At 34.6% G+C, this 19,153-nt stretch overlaps 4 protein-coding genes across 4 annotated transcripts; 2 read left to right on the forward strand and 2 right to left on the reverse strand.

The window, feature by feature from the left end:
* Window positions 1-1,066: 1,066 nt before the first annotated feature.
* Window positions 1,067-8,177, forward strand: LOC140880666 (uncharacterized). The gene is made up of 7 exons (XM_073285296.1): window positions 1,067-1,539; window positions 2,986-6,415; window positions 6,498-6,587; window positions 6,680-6,745; window positions 6,833-6,922; window positions 7,239-7,415; window positions 7,941-8,177. The coding sequence occupies exons 1-7, from the start codon at window positions 1,184-1,186 to the stop codon at window positions 7,974-7,976; spliced, it is 4,245 nt and encodes a 1,414-aa protein (XP_073141397.1). The 5' UTR covers window positions 1,067-1,183; the 3' UTR covers window positions 7,977-8,177.
* A 965-nt stretch (window positions 8,178-9,142) lies between these two features.
* Window positions 9,143-9,831, forward strand: LOC140880920 (large ribosomal subunit protein bL31c-like). Its single transcript, XM_073285796.1, has 2 exons — window positions 9,143-9,255; window positions 9,349-9,831. The coding sequence occupies exons 1-2, from the start codon at window positions 9,184-9,186 to the stop codon at window positions 9,676-9,678; spliced, it is 402 nt and encodes a 133-aa protein (XP_073141897.1). The 5' UTR covers window positions 9,143-9,183; the 3' UTR covers window positions 9,679-9,831.
* Window positions 9,832-9,978: 147 nt separating this feature from the next.
* Window positions 9,979-11,531, reverse strand: LOC140880921 (defensin-like protein 19). Its single transcript, XM_073285797.1, has one exon. It carries the CDS (start codon window positions 11,313-11,315, stop codon window positions 11,010-11,012), a length of 306 nt encoding a protein of 101 aa, XP_073141898.1. The 5' UTR covers window positions 11,316-11,531; the 3' UTR covers window positions 9,979-11,009.
* Window positions 11,532-14,793: 3,262 nt separating this feature from the next.
* On the reverse strand, window positions 14,794-17,076 carry LOC140880919 (uncharacterized). The gene is made up of 6 exons (XM_073285795.1): window positions 16,949-17,076; window positions 16,588-16,675; window positions 16,312-16,464; window positions 16,055-16,213; window positions 15,441-15,535; window positions 14,794-15,092 (listed from the first exon to the last, which is right to left on the reverse strand). The coding sequence occupies exons 1-6, from the start codon at window positions 17,041-17,043 to the stop codon at window positions 14,969-14,971; spliced, it is 714 nt and encodes a 237-aa protein (XP_073141896.1). The 5' UTR covers window positions 17,044-17,076; the 3' UTR covers window positions 14,794-14,968.
* Window positions 17,077-19,153: the final 2,077 nt, after the last annotated feature.

Raw genomic sequence — 19,153 nt, forward strand, 5'->3', positions numbered from 1 at the left:
ATCTTGTATTTGTAACTAGATTATTCCTTTGCGGTATAATGCTCAGTTATGTATAGATAGGTGACTACAAAATTATTGAATTCGTGCTAAAATAATTTATCTTTTATGAGACGGATCAATTGATCCCATCTATTATGAACAAATATATATATATTTGACATAAAAAATAATATTTTATTATAATCAATGGATCAGAGATTTGTCTCACAAAATGATCATGAGACTGTTTAATAAGATTTTTTGTATTAATTTAAATAGTGCATAAAAAATTTTGATTAACCATGGTAAAGTTGGATAATTTTTTTCCATCTTTACGTACCTCGATAATGTATTTAAAGGTATAAAAGATTTATCAATACATATTTAATTTACTGAAAAAATAATAAACTCACGTGTATTGATAAACCTGCATTCCTTAAATCTGCACTGACAGTGTCTGGATCTCACTCACGGGTAAAAATTGGAATGATTTTAGCTTTATCATCCGTAGGTTATATTTGCATTTTGCAAGGACTCTCCCCTTAATTAAAGGACATTATGAAATGCAATTATATTTGATATGACCAGTCACATCACAAATTAAGAAAAGTGTGCGTGATTAATGCGTTTCATTTATCCGATAAGTAGTAAATGCTTTCATTGATAAAAGCGGAATAAAAACCAAGGCAATGTACCCACAATCTAACAAAGTGATTGTTGGTATGATGGTATCTACACAAAAACAGAAAGTGAATATTACATGTCAACTTACTGCTGATCTTTTAACAATTGAACTCCTCAGTGTAAGCGAGACACATCGAAGTGTAACCCGTCAATTCACATCTCACCATTTGATGTGTGGATCATCCGATGGACCTAGCTATTTTGAATCATAAGTAAATTAATTAATCTAATAATAATTATATATTCTAACATATGATGTTCACGTGGCATTCTATGGTTGGGTACAGACATCTACCCTTTGGTACACTGAATTATATCTCAGCTGGACCCACACTTCTTCTCTCTCTCCTAATATTAAATTGAAGAGCAGTATATTTACCTTTTCCTTTGCAACAAACAAAAACCTCGCAGAAGCGAGAACGAAGAAGAAAGTGAGAAATAGTAGACTTCCGAAGAATCAACGAGAAACCCTAGCCTTACCAACGGGAAATCGGAGCTTTTTCTACACCTCTTCGTTCCAATGGAGTCCCTTTCCAGGCCGCCGCACAGAAGAAAGCAGAGCTCCTCCAACACGGGACCCTTTGCGTCTTTCTCCATGAAAAACCCATACGAAGACGTGCTGTTCTCCGGGGGTGGTACGAAGGCGAGGCCTTTTGGAGTTCACGAGTACTCTGAGATTTTCGCCGGCTCGTCTTCTTCGATTCCAGTGCTTGATCTTCCGGGTCTGGATGAAAGGGTCGTGTCGGGCGAATGTCGCAGCTCGAAGCTGGATTACTCCAACATTTTTGGAGGTTTGAGGGACGATGACGTGGCTCTTCCCTATGAGGAGTTGTTTAATGGCGTGAAGAAGCCCAAGCGCTCTGATGACGAACCAGGGTAAATTTTCCATTTTTCTATTTGTTGGATTTTGTACGAAGTTTTTGAAGTGAAGTGTTGTTTGAAATGAGGTTAACATTGCACTTTTGTTATTTTAATATATATTTTGATTGTTTTGTTAGAAGGAAACGAAAGCTGATAAATGTTTTTTATTTTATCCGTGTTAAGGTTCTACTTTCCATGGTTTTATTTGGTTTAGGAACTGTAATATACTTAGAGAATCTCTCTCAAGCTTATTCCCTGTTTGACTATAAATTATTAGTCTGTTAACACTAATGTTATTTGAGGAAATTTCTTTGTGCTTGATTTTTTACTAGTATTTTCTGGCTTCTTGATGTTGGCTTCTTTTTTTAAATCTTTTTCGAAGTATTGTTCTTTTTTTGTCTTTTTCTAAGCAGGGTTATTCTGAAGGAATCACAATTGGAAGTTTGTACGTGGCTGTGGTTATTTGTTGTATGTGAGTTATGTTGAACGGGGCACTTTAAGTCCTATTGGTGGCAAAAAGTTAGATCAAATATCGCAAAAAGTTGTTGTGTTGCATGAACTGAAGTTTTTAGTTGCTAGATTCCAAATTTAGTTAAAAAAAGTATTGACTCGATAATGCTCGTAGTTATATTGATGCCGTCATTTAACCGTTTGCTGTGGTAAGGATTGAAGGTAGACAAAAGAACTATTTATAGCTTAGATCATGTATGTTCATTACATTTGGAGTTTTCTTTTACATGAACTGCCACAGAATAGCCTTGTTAAATGATTATTCAATGCAGTTTATTCTCAACTTTTGTAGGTCTTTCAGGCTAGTCTTGATTTTGACGTGATAATCACTTTTGTCAGTTCTCGTAATGGAAAACTCGTAATAATGAAAAAGATGATACCTATTACTTGAGTCCTACAAGTGGCTTGTGTCCTGAAAGTTACATGTTGATAGTTATTGCTTTGCATTCCCAACTATTTGTGTATAAAGTGGATTAAGTTCTCGGAGTTGTGTCATATAAAAATCCGCTTCATTTAGCACTAATCTTATCCTTTGTGCTTGTCGAAGTTACTAGAATGCTTGCAAACTTCGCCTTAATTGATTTTAAGATTAATAAATATGAACGAAATTTCCGGTTTCTCAAGGATCTCTTTCAATTTGGCTTTATTTCAGTCATTATTAGTCTCTATTGTTGGTGCTCATTTGTATTTTTGCTAACCATAGTGCTTGGAAAATTCTCTAGGATGAGAAGCAAGAGTTTGGATCAGGAAAGGAATCAGTTTTGGTCTTCTTTTAAATAAATCTAAAGCATGCTCATGTCGTACCTTTCATACACAAAATATGTGCGCATTTTGTTACTGCTTACGTTTGTGTTTTATTAATTTTTTTGCTTCTATTACATATCCATGCTATTGACCTAATCATTGGTGTATGGGTTGCCATTCCTAAGTCCTTTACTGTATTCGCTACAGGATTCTAGCAAATGCAAGGTTGCCTGTGCAAGAACCAGTCTCTCTACATTCTTCCGAAAAGGCCAAAAGGTCCTCCGGGGAGTCAGCTGATCAATCTGTTGATGGAGTTAAGCAGCAGTTTAACTTGTCATTCAACAAGACAAATCAAAAAAATAACGACGTATCAAAGGGAAAAACTCACATAGCCCAACTCCACGCTGTTCCTGGATTTACATATTTTATTGATGGAATCCAACAGATGCAGAGGAAGGAAGATGATAGGCGTGCCCCTTTACTGAAACGTGAAGTTAGTCGCACCTGGAGTTTCAGTTCTGATGTTGAAGCAATTAAAGCTAGAGGTGGATCGAGTTCAGATAACTCCCACACACTGGATAAGTCACACATTGTTCCTCCACCTTCAAGCCAGCCGTGTAATCTGAGAGAACACAATGATTCAGAGGGATCAAGGACATCTAGTTTTCGAACCAAAAATGCTTCTGGAAAGATAGGGAGTGACTCTTTACCACCTTTGTTTGAGGAGGAAATAGATGAGAGTTCAGTTGCTGGTGTATCTGCAGCTGCCTTGAAGAAAGCCATTGAGCAGGCTCAAGAAAGTATTAGAATTGCCAAAATGATAATGGAAAGGAAAAAGGATATTCCAGATGGTTCTAAGCCAGGTCCTAAGGGTCGCTTGAAAGTTAAGGATAACAAACAAAATAAGGACATCGGGACGAAGAATTTTAAAGAGAAGATGAATGTTGCAAAAACTCATGAAAGATTAGATCCCATATTCCATGCATTCAAGGAGCTAAATGGGAAAATTGATGCATTCCTTGGCCAAAGTGAAAAAATGAATGATCCTGGAGAGGCCGAGATGGAAAAGATTAGAGTTAATATCGAAGCAGCTAAAGAGCACGGTGGAGCATTCAATGGGGCGAGTAATAAATTTGCTACGTTCAGCAGTCAAAATGAGGCACTTTGTGATGTGGAAAAGGTTGTAATGGAAGAGCTTGGGAACAATGTTAAAGCAGTTGAAGCACATGAAAGGGCGAGAAATACTTCTGGATTAGAGGCTAAAGCTGAGTGTAGGACCACAAACACGGAATATGGTCAGGTGGTAGACCATAATGATGTGGTTATGTCTAGGCATGGCCTTACATCTTATCTTGAGGAGATGGGAACTGGCAAGGAAACATTGAAACAAAAAGAAGTGTCTGTTCATTACACTGAGGGACCTGAAAAGGCTACTGAACTAGCAAAAAGTGTCATTAGTACTTCCCAAAGGACACGGAAGCTGGATAATATTGATGAGGCTTCAGAACAGGTAGAGTTAGCTGTAGATCTGACAAAAGAATCTGAAATTATTTCTGAAATGGTGGAAAGGTCTCCAAATATATCTCCAAGTACGTTGGTGCAAGTGGTGCAAGAGAATGTGGATGATGTTGGTGCAGATTCGAGGGTCAGTCAGGAGGATGAAGTGATTGATGAAGGCCAAACTGAAACTGATGATCTGGGAAAACACGAGAAGATAATTGAAGAACACGAGGAAGTGGTTAATGCAGCGCACTTGAAGTTGCCTGATTTGAAGTTTGATAATTTAATGAATGACCCGCCAAATATGGATGAGCAAGATGCAATGGAACAAGAAGAAATAGCAAAGAAATTTATTGATGTTCTCAATTGTAGAGGAAGTGGTCAGAGACATGGGAAAAGTTGGGATGAAGAGAAAAATGGAATGAGGTTGGGGGAGGCTCGGAAATCTTTTGAAAGTAAAGAACATCTGAATGATGAAGCCTTGGCGGAACCAATCAATAAGAGGGATCCTGAGGCCTTCCCTGAAACAGAAGAGGTTGTGGAGAAACTAAATACAGTTCATGAGCCAGAAATAATTGAAGAGACACCAAACAATTTACATGGTGAAGGGGGGAAAAGGTTACGAGGTGCACTTGAACAAAATAAAATTGATGAAACCGAGATGCAGACTTTTGAAGATGAAGTGGCTGTGGCCAAGCAATTGGAGGGAATTAATTATGCTGAATTTCAGAAGATTGATTCTTCTTGGGGCACCAACGAAACAAATATTCTTCGAGGAACACAGACAAGTGCAGAAAATCAGGATAAACCTGTGTTTCCGGAGGCTGCTTGTGAAATTGAAATTGAAGCAGTTGATGCGAAAAGTAATGAAACTAGCACCAGCTTTAGTCAGATTCACAATAATAATCCTTGCACCCTCTTCAGTGAAACTCAGGAACCATGTGAAATCAACCTCGATAATGTAGTTGAAGAGAACGGCAGTGTAGCTGGAGTTGCTGAAACAGGAAAGAAGGCGAAACAACCATTCCACCTGGAGGACGATGATATTCTCAGGACGGATAGCTTACATCGAAGTGCCTCTGAAGACAATTTTACCAGTAGCAATCTGCACTATGCCTTTGAAGGTCTTTCTTTTGATTGCCAAACTGAAAATTTTGGTACAACGAACACCAATAATGAAGAAAAATTGCCAGTGGACAAGGATACCTCTGAAACTACTGATGAAATTCACAATACTGCTCAAGAAGCTGTTGATAAATTCAACTTGCAAAATTCACCTGAGGTCAATCATTCTGATTATAGAACAGCAGAATGTGACCTCACTGATGTGAGAGTGGTTTCGGAACAAACTTCAGAGAGTGTTGGAAGATCTGAATCAACATCCAGTCTCGAAAATATGGATGACCTTTCCATTAACGAATCTGAAATATGTGCAGAAAACACTAAGAATGAGACCTCAGATGAGGAAGAAGTTAAAGATGATCTTAAGATCGCTTCTGAGAAAATAACTCATGGTCGAAGTGAAGAGGAATACTCGGAGGAACAACGTGAAGGGGAACACTTTCATTTATATGTTGAACCTGAAGATACAGAGAAATCTACGGAAGACGAAAGAACAATAGAAACAGGTGAAAGTTTGGAGAAGATTAATGAGAACAGTGAAACCTCTACCATGGAGCAGAATTGTGCCAAAGAAAATGTGACGAATTTTGATAAAGAAGATCAGCGACAAAGAATTGAAGCCATCAAGAAGGGAAGAGCTCGGGAAAAAGATAGAATAGCTGCAGAAAGAGCCATGCGTGAAGCTCGCGAGAGGGCATTTGCTGAAGCACAAGTAAGGGCAGAAAGGGCTGCTGTGGAGAGAGCAGCAGCTGAAGCTCGACAAAGGTTCATGGCAGAGGCGCAGGAGAAGCTGGAGAAGGCATCCACAGCGGCAAAACCACCATCTGATAAAGCCTCCACAGAAGCCAAACTTCGGTCAGAACGTGCTGCAGTAGAAAGAGCCACTGCAGAGGCCCGTGAACGTGCTCTAGAGAAAGCAATGTCCTTGAAAACTTCCACAGAAGGAAGAACACATACTGACAAATGTACCGAGAAGTCAATAAATAATGGACTAAAGCATAGCTTTTCATCCTCAGTGAGTATCGTTTATATTTGTATTGGTTGCCGCATAAAACCTTTAGTGTACAAGAAGAATGATGGTTCCTATTTTTCTACAGGACCTGGAGAAATTTGATGGAACTAGTAATGAATCAGCAAAAAGAAGCAAAGCAAGATTAGAGAGGCATCAGAGGATAATGGAGAGAGCGGTATGAATCTTACTAGTTATGTTGGGATTTGGCAATATTGTCACAATAATCTAAACATGTTATATGATGTTTTATGCCGAAAATTTTTCCAGGCCAAAGCCCTTGCCGAGAAAAACATGCGCGATCTTCTTGCCCAGAAGGAACAGGCAGAGAGAAATGTAACATATCTGCTTATATATTTGTTGTGATGATGTGGAATAGATTTTTAGTTGTCCTGTTAATGAAATATATATTTTTTATTCCAGAGGTTAGCAGAATCTCTTGATGCGGATATTAAGAGATGGGTCACAGGAAAGGAGGGAAACCTGCGTGCACTGCTTTCCACTCTGCAATATGTATGTGCAAACCACCTGTGCACCCTTCCCTTTTTTATCCCAAATTATTCTTAGGTGATAATAGTTGAATGTTGAACTTCAAGTATGTAACGCGCTCAAATGCACTGCCATAGTGTCTGGGTGGTCGTTTTCATTCATTTGCTACTATTCTAATTTGTTCTCTATTAAAAGAACTGAAGATGACAGTTATATGGCATGGAAACATCTTGAGAAGGATGATGCCCGCGCCCCGTTATTCTTGTGATTTATCATTGCTCTTAACAGAACACAAATCTTTGTTTCCAACCTGATTAGCTAATTATGTATTCATCTGCAGATCCTTGGGCCAAGCAGTGGTTGGCAACCTATCTCCCTGACGGAGATCATAACAACCCCTGCTGTAAAGAAAGCTTACAGGAAGGCAACCCTGTATGTACATCCTGACAAACTACAGCAACGAGGAGCTAGCATTCAGCAAAAGTACATATGTGAAAAGGTTTTTGATCTTCTCAAGGTACTTGATAGTTACCCTCGAAATTATAAGGCTGGCAACTGTCTGGCAACTGTTTCAGGCTTCTGCCATCATCAATTCTTGCTAGCATTACTGGGGTTTTATTGGCATGATAGTGACAAGAACATCGTGTAGATATTCATAACTTACTGGCATGGTGCTAGGTTGTGGAGTACGAAGTAAATAAGAGTTAGCAGACAGCTGCTCTTGGCTGTTGGCACGAAGTATATATATGATTTGATCAAGGAACAATTCTTTTTTAATTGAAAAGAGTTGGTATGGTTCAGTGATTGAGCTTTGTCATATGTACAATTTGGTATCATGTTACTGTAGAGGCTTTCTTTCGTTAGTAGTAAAAATTTCCGAAATGGAAAAAAAAAAAAACATCCGTCAGCAATGCTTGATTGGTCATTAATGGCTTGAAGTTATCAGTCTCTTCTTGCGTATCTGTCATTGTTGCATTTCATGTTTCTTGTTTCGCGACACATAACTCACATATATGCCATTGTTTATTGTGGATCAACTCAGGCTGCGTGGAACAGGTTTAACTCAGAGGAGAGGTGAATGAAGATGCAGTAGCAATCCTCGGAACATGTGTAACCCTGTATTAAATTTTCATTTATTCATTTGATTTGATTTGATTATTCTCTGTGGTACAAAACAGAAGAAAAGAGCCTGATGGTTAGTTCATTTGGTGAATAGCCTAGTGTTGTTATTACTTATTCATGCGTTGGATTTTATAATAGGGTTGCCCATACTTGGTCACTTGACCATGTTAATTTTTCACAACCCAATAAGAGAATAAGATGCCCATACTTCGTCACTTGAGCATGTTAATTTTTCACAACCCAATAAGAGAATAAGATGAAGTGTTGGTAAATGAGTTGGTTGGCTATCGAAAGCATTTACACATGAGATAAATTGAAAAGCGATAATGTGTCAAATGAGAAAATTTGATCCGGGGCTGTGCTTGGATCGATAAATTTGAGTTCGAGAAAAATATATTTGAAATTTATGGATTTAAAATAACTAACTCGAGGAACAGATTTATACATTTGGGGGTCAAACTTGAAGCGCAGGGTCGAATTAACATTGTCAAATATTACCTATCAAAAGGTTATAAACTCCTAAGTTCGTTAAATATCGATTCTATGCATGCATAACTCAAGTGCAAAGGATCAGAGAAACAAGGAATTATATTGGCATTAATGATTATTATTACTAGTAGTACATCTAAACATAAATTAACAAATATTTTTTTATATTTTTAAATCAAAAAATAAAATTGAAAGATGAAAAATATAATCAGTAAATAATAATTTTACTAAAATATAAAATAAAAGACCCTTTTATCCACCTATTAAAGTCACCAGTTTAGATAGCATAGATATACTCGTGTGGAGCATATTCCTCATTGAAATATTTGGGGTATGCTCTGGGGGTTGGACCATGTTGCTCCCTTCCTTAGGTCCCTGCCTACTCGTGCACATCCCTCGATTTAACCCTCGCATGAGCCAATGGGCCTCTGACTCATGTGAGATGGGGTCCCCTTCGGATCAACCATTTTTTTTTTTATAGATATACTGTAACATATACGCTTGCTTAGTTGTTGGGTTTATAATGGGCTCGTGGTTACTCGAGCCCATATAAACTGATCCATTTGAAACCCCATTCGGCCTGGAAATTTTGAGACCACTAGAATATAATATAATTGCCATAGATAAATCTCCTCTTTGTTCACCATCTCTGTAGCCATTGAAGAGACAAGAAAATGGCTCTTTCCCTATCCAACACTTTCCTCAGCAAAAATCTCTCCCCTTCTCCACTCTCCCTCAACGAAAAGGTGGAACCCGAAACACCCATCTTTTAAATAATCTTCCTTGAGGAGATTTTCTGTATTTTTGGAAGTTTTAAATTTTTCGGCTGAATTGTGCAGGTGAAACGAGTTGTGGGCAGCAATGACATGCGGTGTAGCTGCAGGAAAAAGGATATACACCCGCAATTCCATGAAGATTCGAAGGTGTACTGTAATGGTGAACTGGTGATGACTACCGGTGGAACCAAGAAAGAATACGTGGTTGATGTGTGGTCTGGGAACCACCCCTTTTATCTGGGAAGCCGAGCGCAGCTTCTTATTGATGCTGATCAGGTTGCAAAATTCCGCAAGAAATTTAGTGGGCTGTCGCAGATTATGGAGATTCCTGTGCTCAAGGGAGAGATTATCCTTCCTCCTAAGAAGAAGTCTGGAAAAGGCAAAAAGAAGTAGCCCCCCATAGTTTAGTTTACTTTTTCGGTTGAATTTATTGAGTTTTTGTTTTGGTTATGAACTGTGATGGTTCGGTGAATTGTTACAATGAATTGTTTGATTGTAATGAAATGTGAAGGGTTTGGGCTTTTTGAATGTCATTGATTTTTGCTTGATTCTTGATTCGATGGATTGAGTCTAAAATTTCAAATTTGCTTCTTGGAGTGAGCAAATGGATGTGGAGTTTCCTTCTGGTTTGTTTTAAGCTGATTTGTGCCCATTGGAGTTAATCTGCTGTATTATTTAATCTAATAAGTTTCTTTGAGTATTTGTTGTGCTGTGATATTTTGAAGAAGTTGAAATGTGCAGGATTTGGATGCTGTGATCTACTCATTCGTGAAAGTGGAGAACTTTTATCTTGTCTGTATCTACTTCTTTGACGTGTATGTTCATAATTCCCGAATTATGTTTCAAGTAAGATGATAATCAAGTTTATCAAGTTGAGCTTTAACATACTGCTCTAACTTTTGGAAATTTTTATATTGTCACTTCTTTATGATGCATTAAGTTTATGCGACAAATTTCAAATCATGTTTCCATTGTACTAAGTTATATTTTAATGAACAAACTGATGTCGTTCTTTTGTTGGTTAGTGTGAGATTTACCCTAAAATCCTTGATAAATACAAGATGCTATTTGTAAATCTTGGCAACATGGAGACGGTGGAACCATTACTTGTGACAAGGCTTCCAGAAGATGGACTTGCCGTTGCACGACCAACCGGCTTATCTTGAAACTCTTTCTGGCAATCGAGGTAAGTTTTTCTGCAATTAAATTTTACCTTTGGGGGACCACTCTCAATCTTGAAGATCGCCATCGACACTTCTCATGAAGAATTGTGTTGTTCTGCTACTCTTTCTGAAATTATTGCGTGAACCATTTAGGAAAACTAGTATGATGGGTGCAAATCTCCCACCCTTCAAAGGGCGCATGAGTTTTCTCACAAATTATTGTTTCGGGCTTTTACCGTTTCATATCAAAATGAAGCTACTGACAGAAAGAGATAATCCATTTTAACGAATGGAACCTTAAATAGGCATGTCTTAGCAGTTAGCAGTTAGCAGTTAGCAGTTAGCACTAGTGGTAACTGGTAATCATGGTTAGAAATCTTGTGCATAGTATCATTATAATATAAACCAACTCCAAGATTAAGAAGCGCTTGCCTCGTTTTATTATTATATATTTGTGTCCAGAGGATGAAGCGCTCCTTTGTTTGGTGTCTACAGACATTTATTTTCATCATATCATACAAGTGCATATATGTCGCTCATTATTAGGCCTTTGGCATGATTTTAACAGTTGAAATAGCAAAAGCATGCAAATCCGGGGAACTGTGCATGACAAGCTCCATGAAGAGCACGCTCCGAATTCCTGCACTGCCTATCACAGTTGTTGGAGCTCCCACAGAATCCCGACCATGTTCTGCTACGCCTTTGGCAAATACTTGATTCCACCACTGCCGATTCTGCATCAAAAGAGAAACAAGGTAAACTGGTAGAGGAGAGCAGGTAAGAATTGCATATAGCTGGATTTACGCGCAAATTAATTATAATCAGAAATTCGGAAGTATAGGTCTCTCCTCCATGGTTCTGAAACATACCGTTTAAGAAGTATGAAGACCAAGAGAAGAAAAAGGATGACAGCAGCAGTGGAATGACGATGGAGATGTGATGCAGCCATTTTTTGTTTCTTTTGAAGCTCAAGAAAGGGCTCGTGGTGCATGAAATTATGTTTTAGAACAACAAATTTATAGTGAATTTGCGTGAGCAAAAGAAAAGATTGTTTCCTTATCACGCACAAATATTGATGTTGACACCCATTCCCACCACGAATTTCAATGTGTTTGGAGTCGATTCAAACCATAAACCATGTTCGTCATACAATCTGGAACTATGTACGCTATTCAACAAGTTTCAAATTTGAACCTTCCTTAAAAAAAGATTTGCAAAATGAACTTCAAATACAAATAAAATGTAAAAAACAAAACAAAAAAAAAATTGAGAAGGTTGTATTTTTAAATCATGGTCAAATAAAGATTATTTAGTTAAATAAATTCCTTCATTTTATTCTCTTATTGGGTTGAGAGAAAAATCGACATGCTCAAGTGACCAGTATTGGGCAACCCTATTATAAAATCCACGCATGAACAAGGGAATTTTTTATTATTAATTTTTCAAATTTAAATAATGGAAGATTCCAAAAATACTGCAATCATCCGTCTCTGACCGTGTATAAGGGGTCTTTATACACGAGATCTGCATGTACAAATTTTTTTTATGTTTAATTAATTATATAGTTAATAATTAAATCATTATTTATTTATTTATTTATTATTAATATAGTAATTTTGTTTCTCAAAAATTAAAAATTTTATTTTTGAATATGATGACCACTTAAAAAATATTAAGGAGACAAAAATAAAAAAAGATATTTTTATTATGCATTTAAATTAAAATATTACTATTAATATGATATGTTTTGATTTTTTTTAATTATTTTGTTAAAAAAATCAAATCGAATTGATCGGACTAGTCTGGTTCGAGTTCATCATTTTCGAGATGATTCGCTTCAGCTCGAGTTCGGGTTAACGAATTTCTGATAGCATTTTGCGTCAATCCAACCCAAATCTATTTTAGTTAACTACCCATGTCTGTTCATATAACTTAGAGACTCCACAAATCCAAACGAATTAAAATAAATCAACATCTGCGCTAACCAAATTTATAATTAAAAATATAATTTATATTCAAAATATAATATTCAATTTGTAATCAAAATATGTTTCTTTATGTTAACCAATATTTCTATAAATATAACCGATCCTAAACTAATTTATTTAATCAATTTACTTTTTTAACAGTTATTATTTATCTCATAAATAATTTTTTAGATGGTCATCAAATTCGAAATTTAAAATCAAAATTTTGAATTTTTGAATTACTATGTTGGAACTTTCAAGGTTTTGATCTCAACGAAACTGATCGTTTAAGAAGTCGCCAAACCGAATGTGTTATGCTAAAGCTCAACTAATGTCTTACTCAACTGACGCAGAGATTGAGCGAGCTAAACTGAATGAACGCAAATCTTTCGGATAGAGTTTCCCGTACCGGAAAAAAGTGCCGAAAGCATAAATACATCAGTGTATGATGGTGTCAGAGAATGTCACGAAAAAGACAAGCCAACGACAAAATGATTTGAATTAAAATAGAGTCGTTATCAGAATATAAATACCCATCTTCGGAACACTCCATACAATCCGGCATCTTGAAAAATCACTCGCAAGTGTACTCTTACTATCAGAGTGTTTATCCATACACAATCGGCTGAGGACAGAAAAGTTTACTGAAAATCATATTCAAGCAAGCCAAAGAACACAAGCAAAATTTAGTGAATAAAATATCAATCAAGTGCTAATTGTTGTGTTGCAATCAGTACATACCAGTGTGATCAGTTGAGGTGCTGCAAACCTCGTGAATGTGTCCTTGAAATGTTTCTAGGAGTTATGAGATAGACAATGTGTGTAAGTTCTGGTCTTGGATTGAGATGTTACAAGTTGATTGTAACAGTCAAAGTCTTTTAGAATGAATCCTTGCGAAGAGATAGAAGGGGTGGCGTAGGAGTTTTTGAAATATCCGAGCATCCACAAACAAATTCTAATGTTCATTTATTCCAATTTACCATAATCACACAGTCCATTAATATTAAGTTCAATTTGTTCTTTTGATATCTTTTCGCATTAAATCAGTTGGTCAATTAACATCGACACACGAGAAAAAAAAGTTTCAATTGACTAACCTCAACTGAAATAATACTAAATATTTGAAAGTGGTCAATTGCTACAGTAATAATAGTTGAGGAAGACCATCCCCTAACCCGATCCCATATTAATAATAAATAATAATTTAATAACATTAACCAAAAAACTAATATTTTTTCAAATAAATGTATTACAAAATAATACTTTTGACATAAAACTAATATTTTTGATTAAAAAAATTATGTTTATAAAAGTTTTGTAAAAACGCTTAAATAAAAATTTTGTAAATTTTTTTTTTTTATAAAAACACTATATAAATCCAAATAAAGCCCGATCATTTTCTGCAAGTATGCATATAAGAAACAAGTTCAATCATATGCATGTTTCATTTCGTTTCACATATCTATATCTATATATTAAGTAAGAAGGTCTTATGGTCTCTTAGTATGGTATGCAAATAAATAAAAAATTAAAAAATAAAATGTTCCCTCCACTATTTCAATTTTTTTCCAACCATTATGATTTAATTTTTTTAATTTAACTATTTCTTTTCTTTTCATCTCAATTTTTTTTATTTAATATATAATACAATCATTTTAATTAAAATATAATTTTATTATAAAAATAAATTATTTAGCACGCATTGCGTGCAACAAGTCGCTAGTACCAAAGAATGTTAGGAGTAGGAATGACGATGAGTCGGATATGAGTAGAATATCAAGTCTCAATCCCCATACCATTTATTAAATTCATCCCCATAGCTATACCCATACTCATCGACCATTCAATTTTATCTTCATCTTCATTCTCATCGAATAATCGGATATCCATACCTTACCCATCCTTATTTATCGTATCTACCAATACAAATACATTTTTTTTTTTCAAATTTCAATTATTTTGATAATATTATGCTTATTTATCAGATTTTTATATCAAAATTTTAAGAGAACAATAAGAAAAAATTGAACGATAAAATAAAATCAATAACCTCAGAATTATATAAAAAATAACAAAATATTGTAAATAATTTATCTTAACATCATTATCCTACAAAATATCCTACAAAATATCATTAGGTATATAATCATAATTTTCATTCTAACATCAAACTATCATATTTCAACAAAAACAAATTAAATTAGTATTTCTTTAATATAAATGTAAATATATATATATATATATATATACATAATCAGATATTGGGTCGGGTATGAGTTAGATGGTATTACATCCGCCTCCATCCCCATATCCATTTACCCATTTACTTAATCGGGTATAAAATACCTCCATATCTTCTTTCATTCAGGTTGAGTATCCAATTATCTAGGAAATTGTCATCCTTAGTTATGAGGTATAAAGTATTAATATTTAAGTCCTTTTGCTCCATGTATCCTCAAAACAGATTTTTTTAAAAAAAAGAATATTCTCAAAACTAAAAACCAAACATAGGTTTAACTAACTATAACACAAAACACTGCTGTAAAAAAAAAACTATAACACAAAACACTCGAGAGTATTTTGCAGGCAGTTCCTTGTCTCAAATTTTCCCCAAGCAACATCAATCAACAACTGATCCACTCCAGAATCTGTGGCGCCATCACCAATATCATTTTTGCTGCATTAGCATTAATTAAACAAATAAATATCCAAAGTAAAATTACTTTCTATGCATGAAGAAAGTCACAAAATCATACCACAGATCTAAAAACAAAAGAAAAAAGAGAACATATAGAAGAAATAATTGCTCGAGAAACATGTAACATTTAGGCAAGGAATCACAAAAAAGCAGAAATCAACATCATTAGCGGCCACAAGCACTCTCCTCAAAACTATATTTGGAAAGATGCACCATAAGGTGTATCAGGTCCTAAGACAATCTTATCATAAAGCTAAAACAATGAAAAAAACACTATAAAAAATTTACAAGGGCAACCGTAGGACATATTTTCTAGAGATGCTATACCTTTTGCAAGGAGGGCGATCTTCACTTTTAAAAATTCGCTCTGAAGTGAGGTAGTCATCATCATGGGGCAGAAGTGTAATTCCATCATCATGATGCTAAGAAAATAACAAAAAAACAACTTCAAGTGATACATTTCCCCTTTTTGGGTGATTGATGATCCAAGGGGTGACAATGAGACGGAACAGAGAAGATAATATTTTTATGTTATAAAAAAAGTACGTTCATAAACGGATATATTATATATAATGCATATAAAATATATATAAAACAAAGAATAATAATAATTTTAATTTTAATTTTAATTTTTATAATAGTTTAGATTTAATAAATGTTGATAATTAAAATATTTATATACTACACTATTATTATTATTATTATTATTATTATCGGGGCGGGTTCGGGGATGATGATAGCATCCACATACCCGACATGAATTTGTACCTGAACCCATACCCAAAAATTCTCCCCCGAACCCGGCCCATTTCGGGTTTCCGGTTAAAATTGACATCCCTAAATCCAACAATTGCATATGTAGAATCCACTCTAAAATGCACAACTTCATTTGACTAGGGGATGATATAATAAAGAGGTAAACATAGTGAAGAAAATGGTACCTTGACCTCACAAAACAATGCCTCCGGACCAATCCCATGAACAATACCTCGAAAAACACGAGGCTCACTTCCAGCTTCCTGAGCCTCGAAAGTCAACCCGTAATATCCAGCCCCAAAACGGTTTATCTTCAAAACTTTCACAAGCTTGAAACTCTTGAGCTGTAACCAGTAGATATATGATTACTATAGGAAAAGATACAGAACAAAATATAAAAAAGATAATCAGAGCTGTTAATACATTAAATAACTTGTCCCACCTTGTTGTCATTGTACAATTTCAAAGCTAATTCCGGCAAATATCTCATATCAACTAGTTTGTTCGCATTCACAAATGTGAAGACTCCAACAATCTTCTGTGTGAGAAATCCACCAGGAGCAGGCTTCGGTTGATACACACATGAATCACGCATCTGTCAACACGAACAACCAAAGATTAGTTTCTCAACATTCATAACGTTGTTCATATGTCAGATCCAATCTTCTTTTGCTATGACACAAAATTAAGATGGACTAGAAAAGAACAGATTTCATACATCACGGTATAATGACAACTCATTCACATCCGCAAGATGAGATTCCGAAAATACAGGAAACTCTGAGCAATTGCTGCGCTTTCTATAGCTGCACGTTATTAACACCGGATCGGAAGAAAATAAAATACAACAAAAAATACAATACAACAGAAAAATCCTAACCCAACATCAAAAAATATCCTACTCCGTTTACAAACTCGACAAATCATCCAAACGCATATGTATAAGGTAATTCCAACGCCAATTAATACAATATCAAATCCAAAACAATGGGTAGCAAACGGACATCGAACTTTTTATAGTTTAATTTCCCCTCAAAATAAGAAGAATCTAAAAAAAAAAGAGGTAAACCAGCTAATATCTCATTTTTCCGGTTCTTCTTTGAAGAAGGAATCCTAATCTTTGCTTGTACATAGGAAAAGAGGAAAACAGCGGACGAACGATTTGCAGAGGCATATCGGTAACCCTATCTTATTATTTCGCCAATAATTATTTTTAATTGAATTGACTTGTCTAAGTGAGTTTCTTTTTAGTCTAAATATTTAATTATTCTTGTTTATTTTAATATTTATTCAATAGTTTCTCTTTATCAAATTTCAACTCGAATTATATCACATATTTCTTGTTTTCATCCGACATAAATTGATGTACAAATATGTCAAATAATGTTTTTAAAAAAATTTAAATAAAATTATTATATGTTAATCTAGGTGGTCCCTAGGCGGATTTTGAAGCGTTTATGCGGCTTAGACGGTCAATTAATGTAATAACTCTTAAAAGCTTCAAATTTTCAAAAATCGCGGCGATTGTCAACCGGCTAACGCCTAGACAGTCCTAAGCGCCGCTATTTAGAACTGGTTATTAGATATTTGGATGTACATGATGTCATATCAGCTTTACTCATCTATGTATACTAGTAGAAATGCATACACAGTGATACACGTTACATGTGTTATACAATACAAAAATTATATATACATGTTTATATACATTTTATTAATATGATATGACTTGTTTTTCATTATTGCAACATGAATTTTTAAGATTAAGAACATGGTAAAATAGATGGAAAAGTGGGGTAATGATCTTTAAATTTTGTCATTTGTGTATTTTTAATTTTAGTGAAACTATAGAGGTATTTTTGTATAAATATTAAAATTATCAAAACAATTACTATTTGATCCTCTTGCATTATAATATTGTATAGTTTGCATAGATATATTACTAATATCAATTATAAAACTTTGTTAAAAATAGTAGTTTCCCGCTAAAATATATCTTAAAAAGAAATAACTTTCAACATTCACTACAAGAAAAACGGCTAAAGACAACTGATTTCATCCGTTGTCATAAGCTGCAGAAAACTATTGTACTTTTTTGTGTTATTGAAAGCGCGCTCAACGGTTTTATCCGTTGTCGTGTCTTTTCTCCTTATGACAATGAATTTTATCCGTATGTTTTCTCTCAATAATAACGGATTTTATCCGTTGTCATATCTATCAACGAATCTTTTAGCGAACTTTTAACAATACCAAAAAATACAACAGTTTTAAAATGACAAAGACAATGGATAAAATCTGTTGTCGTTTCTCAAATAAAAAACAAAAAAATAAATTTTAACATACAAATTTTCAATATTATAAATAAATCAAAACTTAAAATTTTTAAAATAAAATTTAATATATAATTTTTCAATATTACAAATCAATCAAAACTCTAATTCTAATTCAATCTACACTATTCAATAGAGCTATGAACTAATCTCTATAAATTAACTTGGAACACTCGTTTCAGCATAGATTAACATCCACTTATATCTCCTGCAACAATTCAGAACAAGATTACAACAATAAATGCAAATTTTTGAGAAGTATATAGCAAGCCGCAAGTTTCAAATAAATAACGTAAATAAAGCAGAAGTTTGATATAGTCATCATAAAATGTTGTTTAGAAAAGATCACCATTAAAAGTGACAAGTCAAATTGATCATGGTCATACTGTTCAAAATCTAAATTTTCTAACATCATTCACTCATTAGACAAGCCACAAACACCACTTAATTACCATGTGAAGAATAGTTTCGTTACAAAATATGCTTAGTAGACACACACACACACACACAAAAACCAACTAAATCACACACAAAAACCACCTAAATTCCTTTTATATGAAATAAATATAGACACAAACACTTCTTGGAAAGTTCAAATAATCTCTTAGTCTCTCTCACAAGAACATTACTATCCAAGCTAACACATTTAATACCTTATTCTTTTCAGTAGCCAAAATATAGCAATCCTAAAGATACAAAGATTAAAGACGTCATATTAAAAAGGCATATGCTAAATAAATGATTTATGAACTTAAAAATGTTGTGTAGATTTTTTTTGGGAACTTTAATAGCTTGTAAATATTGATAAACTTAAATTTTTTAGCTGAATTTAGCCTCTCAAAAATAGAAATCTTAAAGCTATAGCATAAGAAACCCCCAAGTCATGGTGTACCGACGTTTTAGCATTTTCTCATGTTCCTAACAATGTACAATACTTTCTCAAGCAATGAATGT

The sequence above is a fragment of the Henckelia pumila genome, chromosome 2 (genome assembly GCF_033568475.1).
Source record: "Henckelia pumila isolate YLH828 chromosome 2, ASM3356847v2, whole genome shotgun sequence".
NCBI classification, from domain to species: domain Eukaryota; kingdom Viridiplantae; phylum Streptophyta; class Magnoliopsida; order Lamiales; family Gesneriaceae; genus Henckelia; species Henckelia pumila.

Bases quoted from the DNA above. Each gene is read 5' to 3' on its own strand.
- LOC140880919 (XM_073285795.1), bottom strand. From the start codon at position 17,043: ATGCCTCTGCAAATCGTTCGTCCGCTGTTTTCCTCTTTTCCTATGTAC. The intron at 16,465-16,587 runs GTATGAAATCTG...TCGTGTTGACAG, and splicing joins AGTTGTCATTATACCGTGAT to ATGCGTGATTCATGTGTGTA. The intron at 15,536-16,054 runs GTACCATTTTCT...TTATTTTCTTAG, and splicing joins CATTGTTTTGTGAGGTCAAG to CATCATGATGATGGAATTAC.
- LOC140880921 (XM_073285797.1), bottom strand. From the start codon at position 11,315: ATGTTTCAGAACCATGGAGGAGAGACCTATACTTCCGAATTTCTGATT.
- LOC140880666 (XM_073285296.1), top strand. From the start codon at position 1,184: ATGGAGTCCCTTTCCAGGCCGCCGCACAGAAGAAAGCAGAGCTCCTCC. The intron at 6,588-6,679 runs GTATGAATCTTA...AAATTTTTCCAG, and splicing joins AGAGGATAATGGAGAGAGCG to GCCAAAGCCCTTGCCGAGAA. The intron at 6,746-6,832 runs GTAACATATCTG...TTTTTATTCCAG, and splicing joins AGGAACAGGCAGAGAGAAAT to AGGTTAGCAGAATCTCTTGA.
- LOC140880920 (XM_073285796.1), top strand. From the start codon at position 9,184: ATGGCTCTTTCCCTATCCAACACTTTCCTCAGCAAAAATCTCTCCCCT. The intron at 9,256-9,348 runs GTGGAACCCGAA...TGAATTGTGCAG, and splicing joins CACTCTCCCTCAACGAAAAG to GTGAAACGAGTTGTGGGCAG.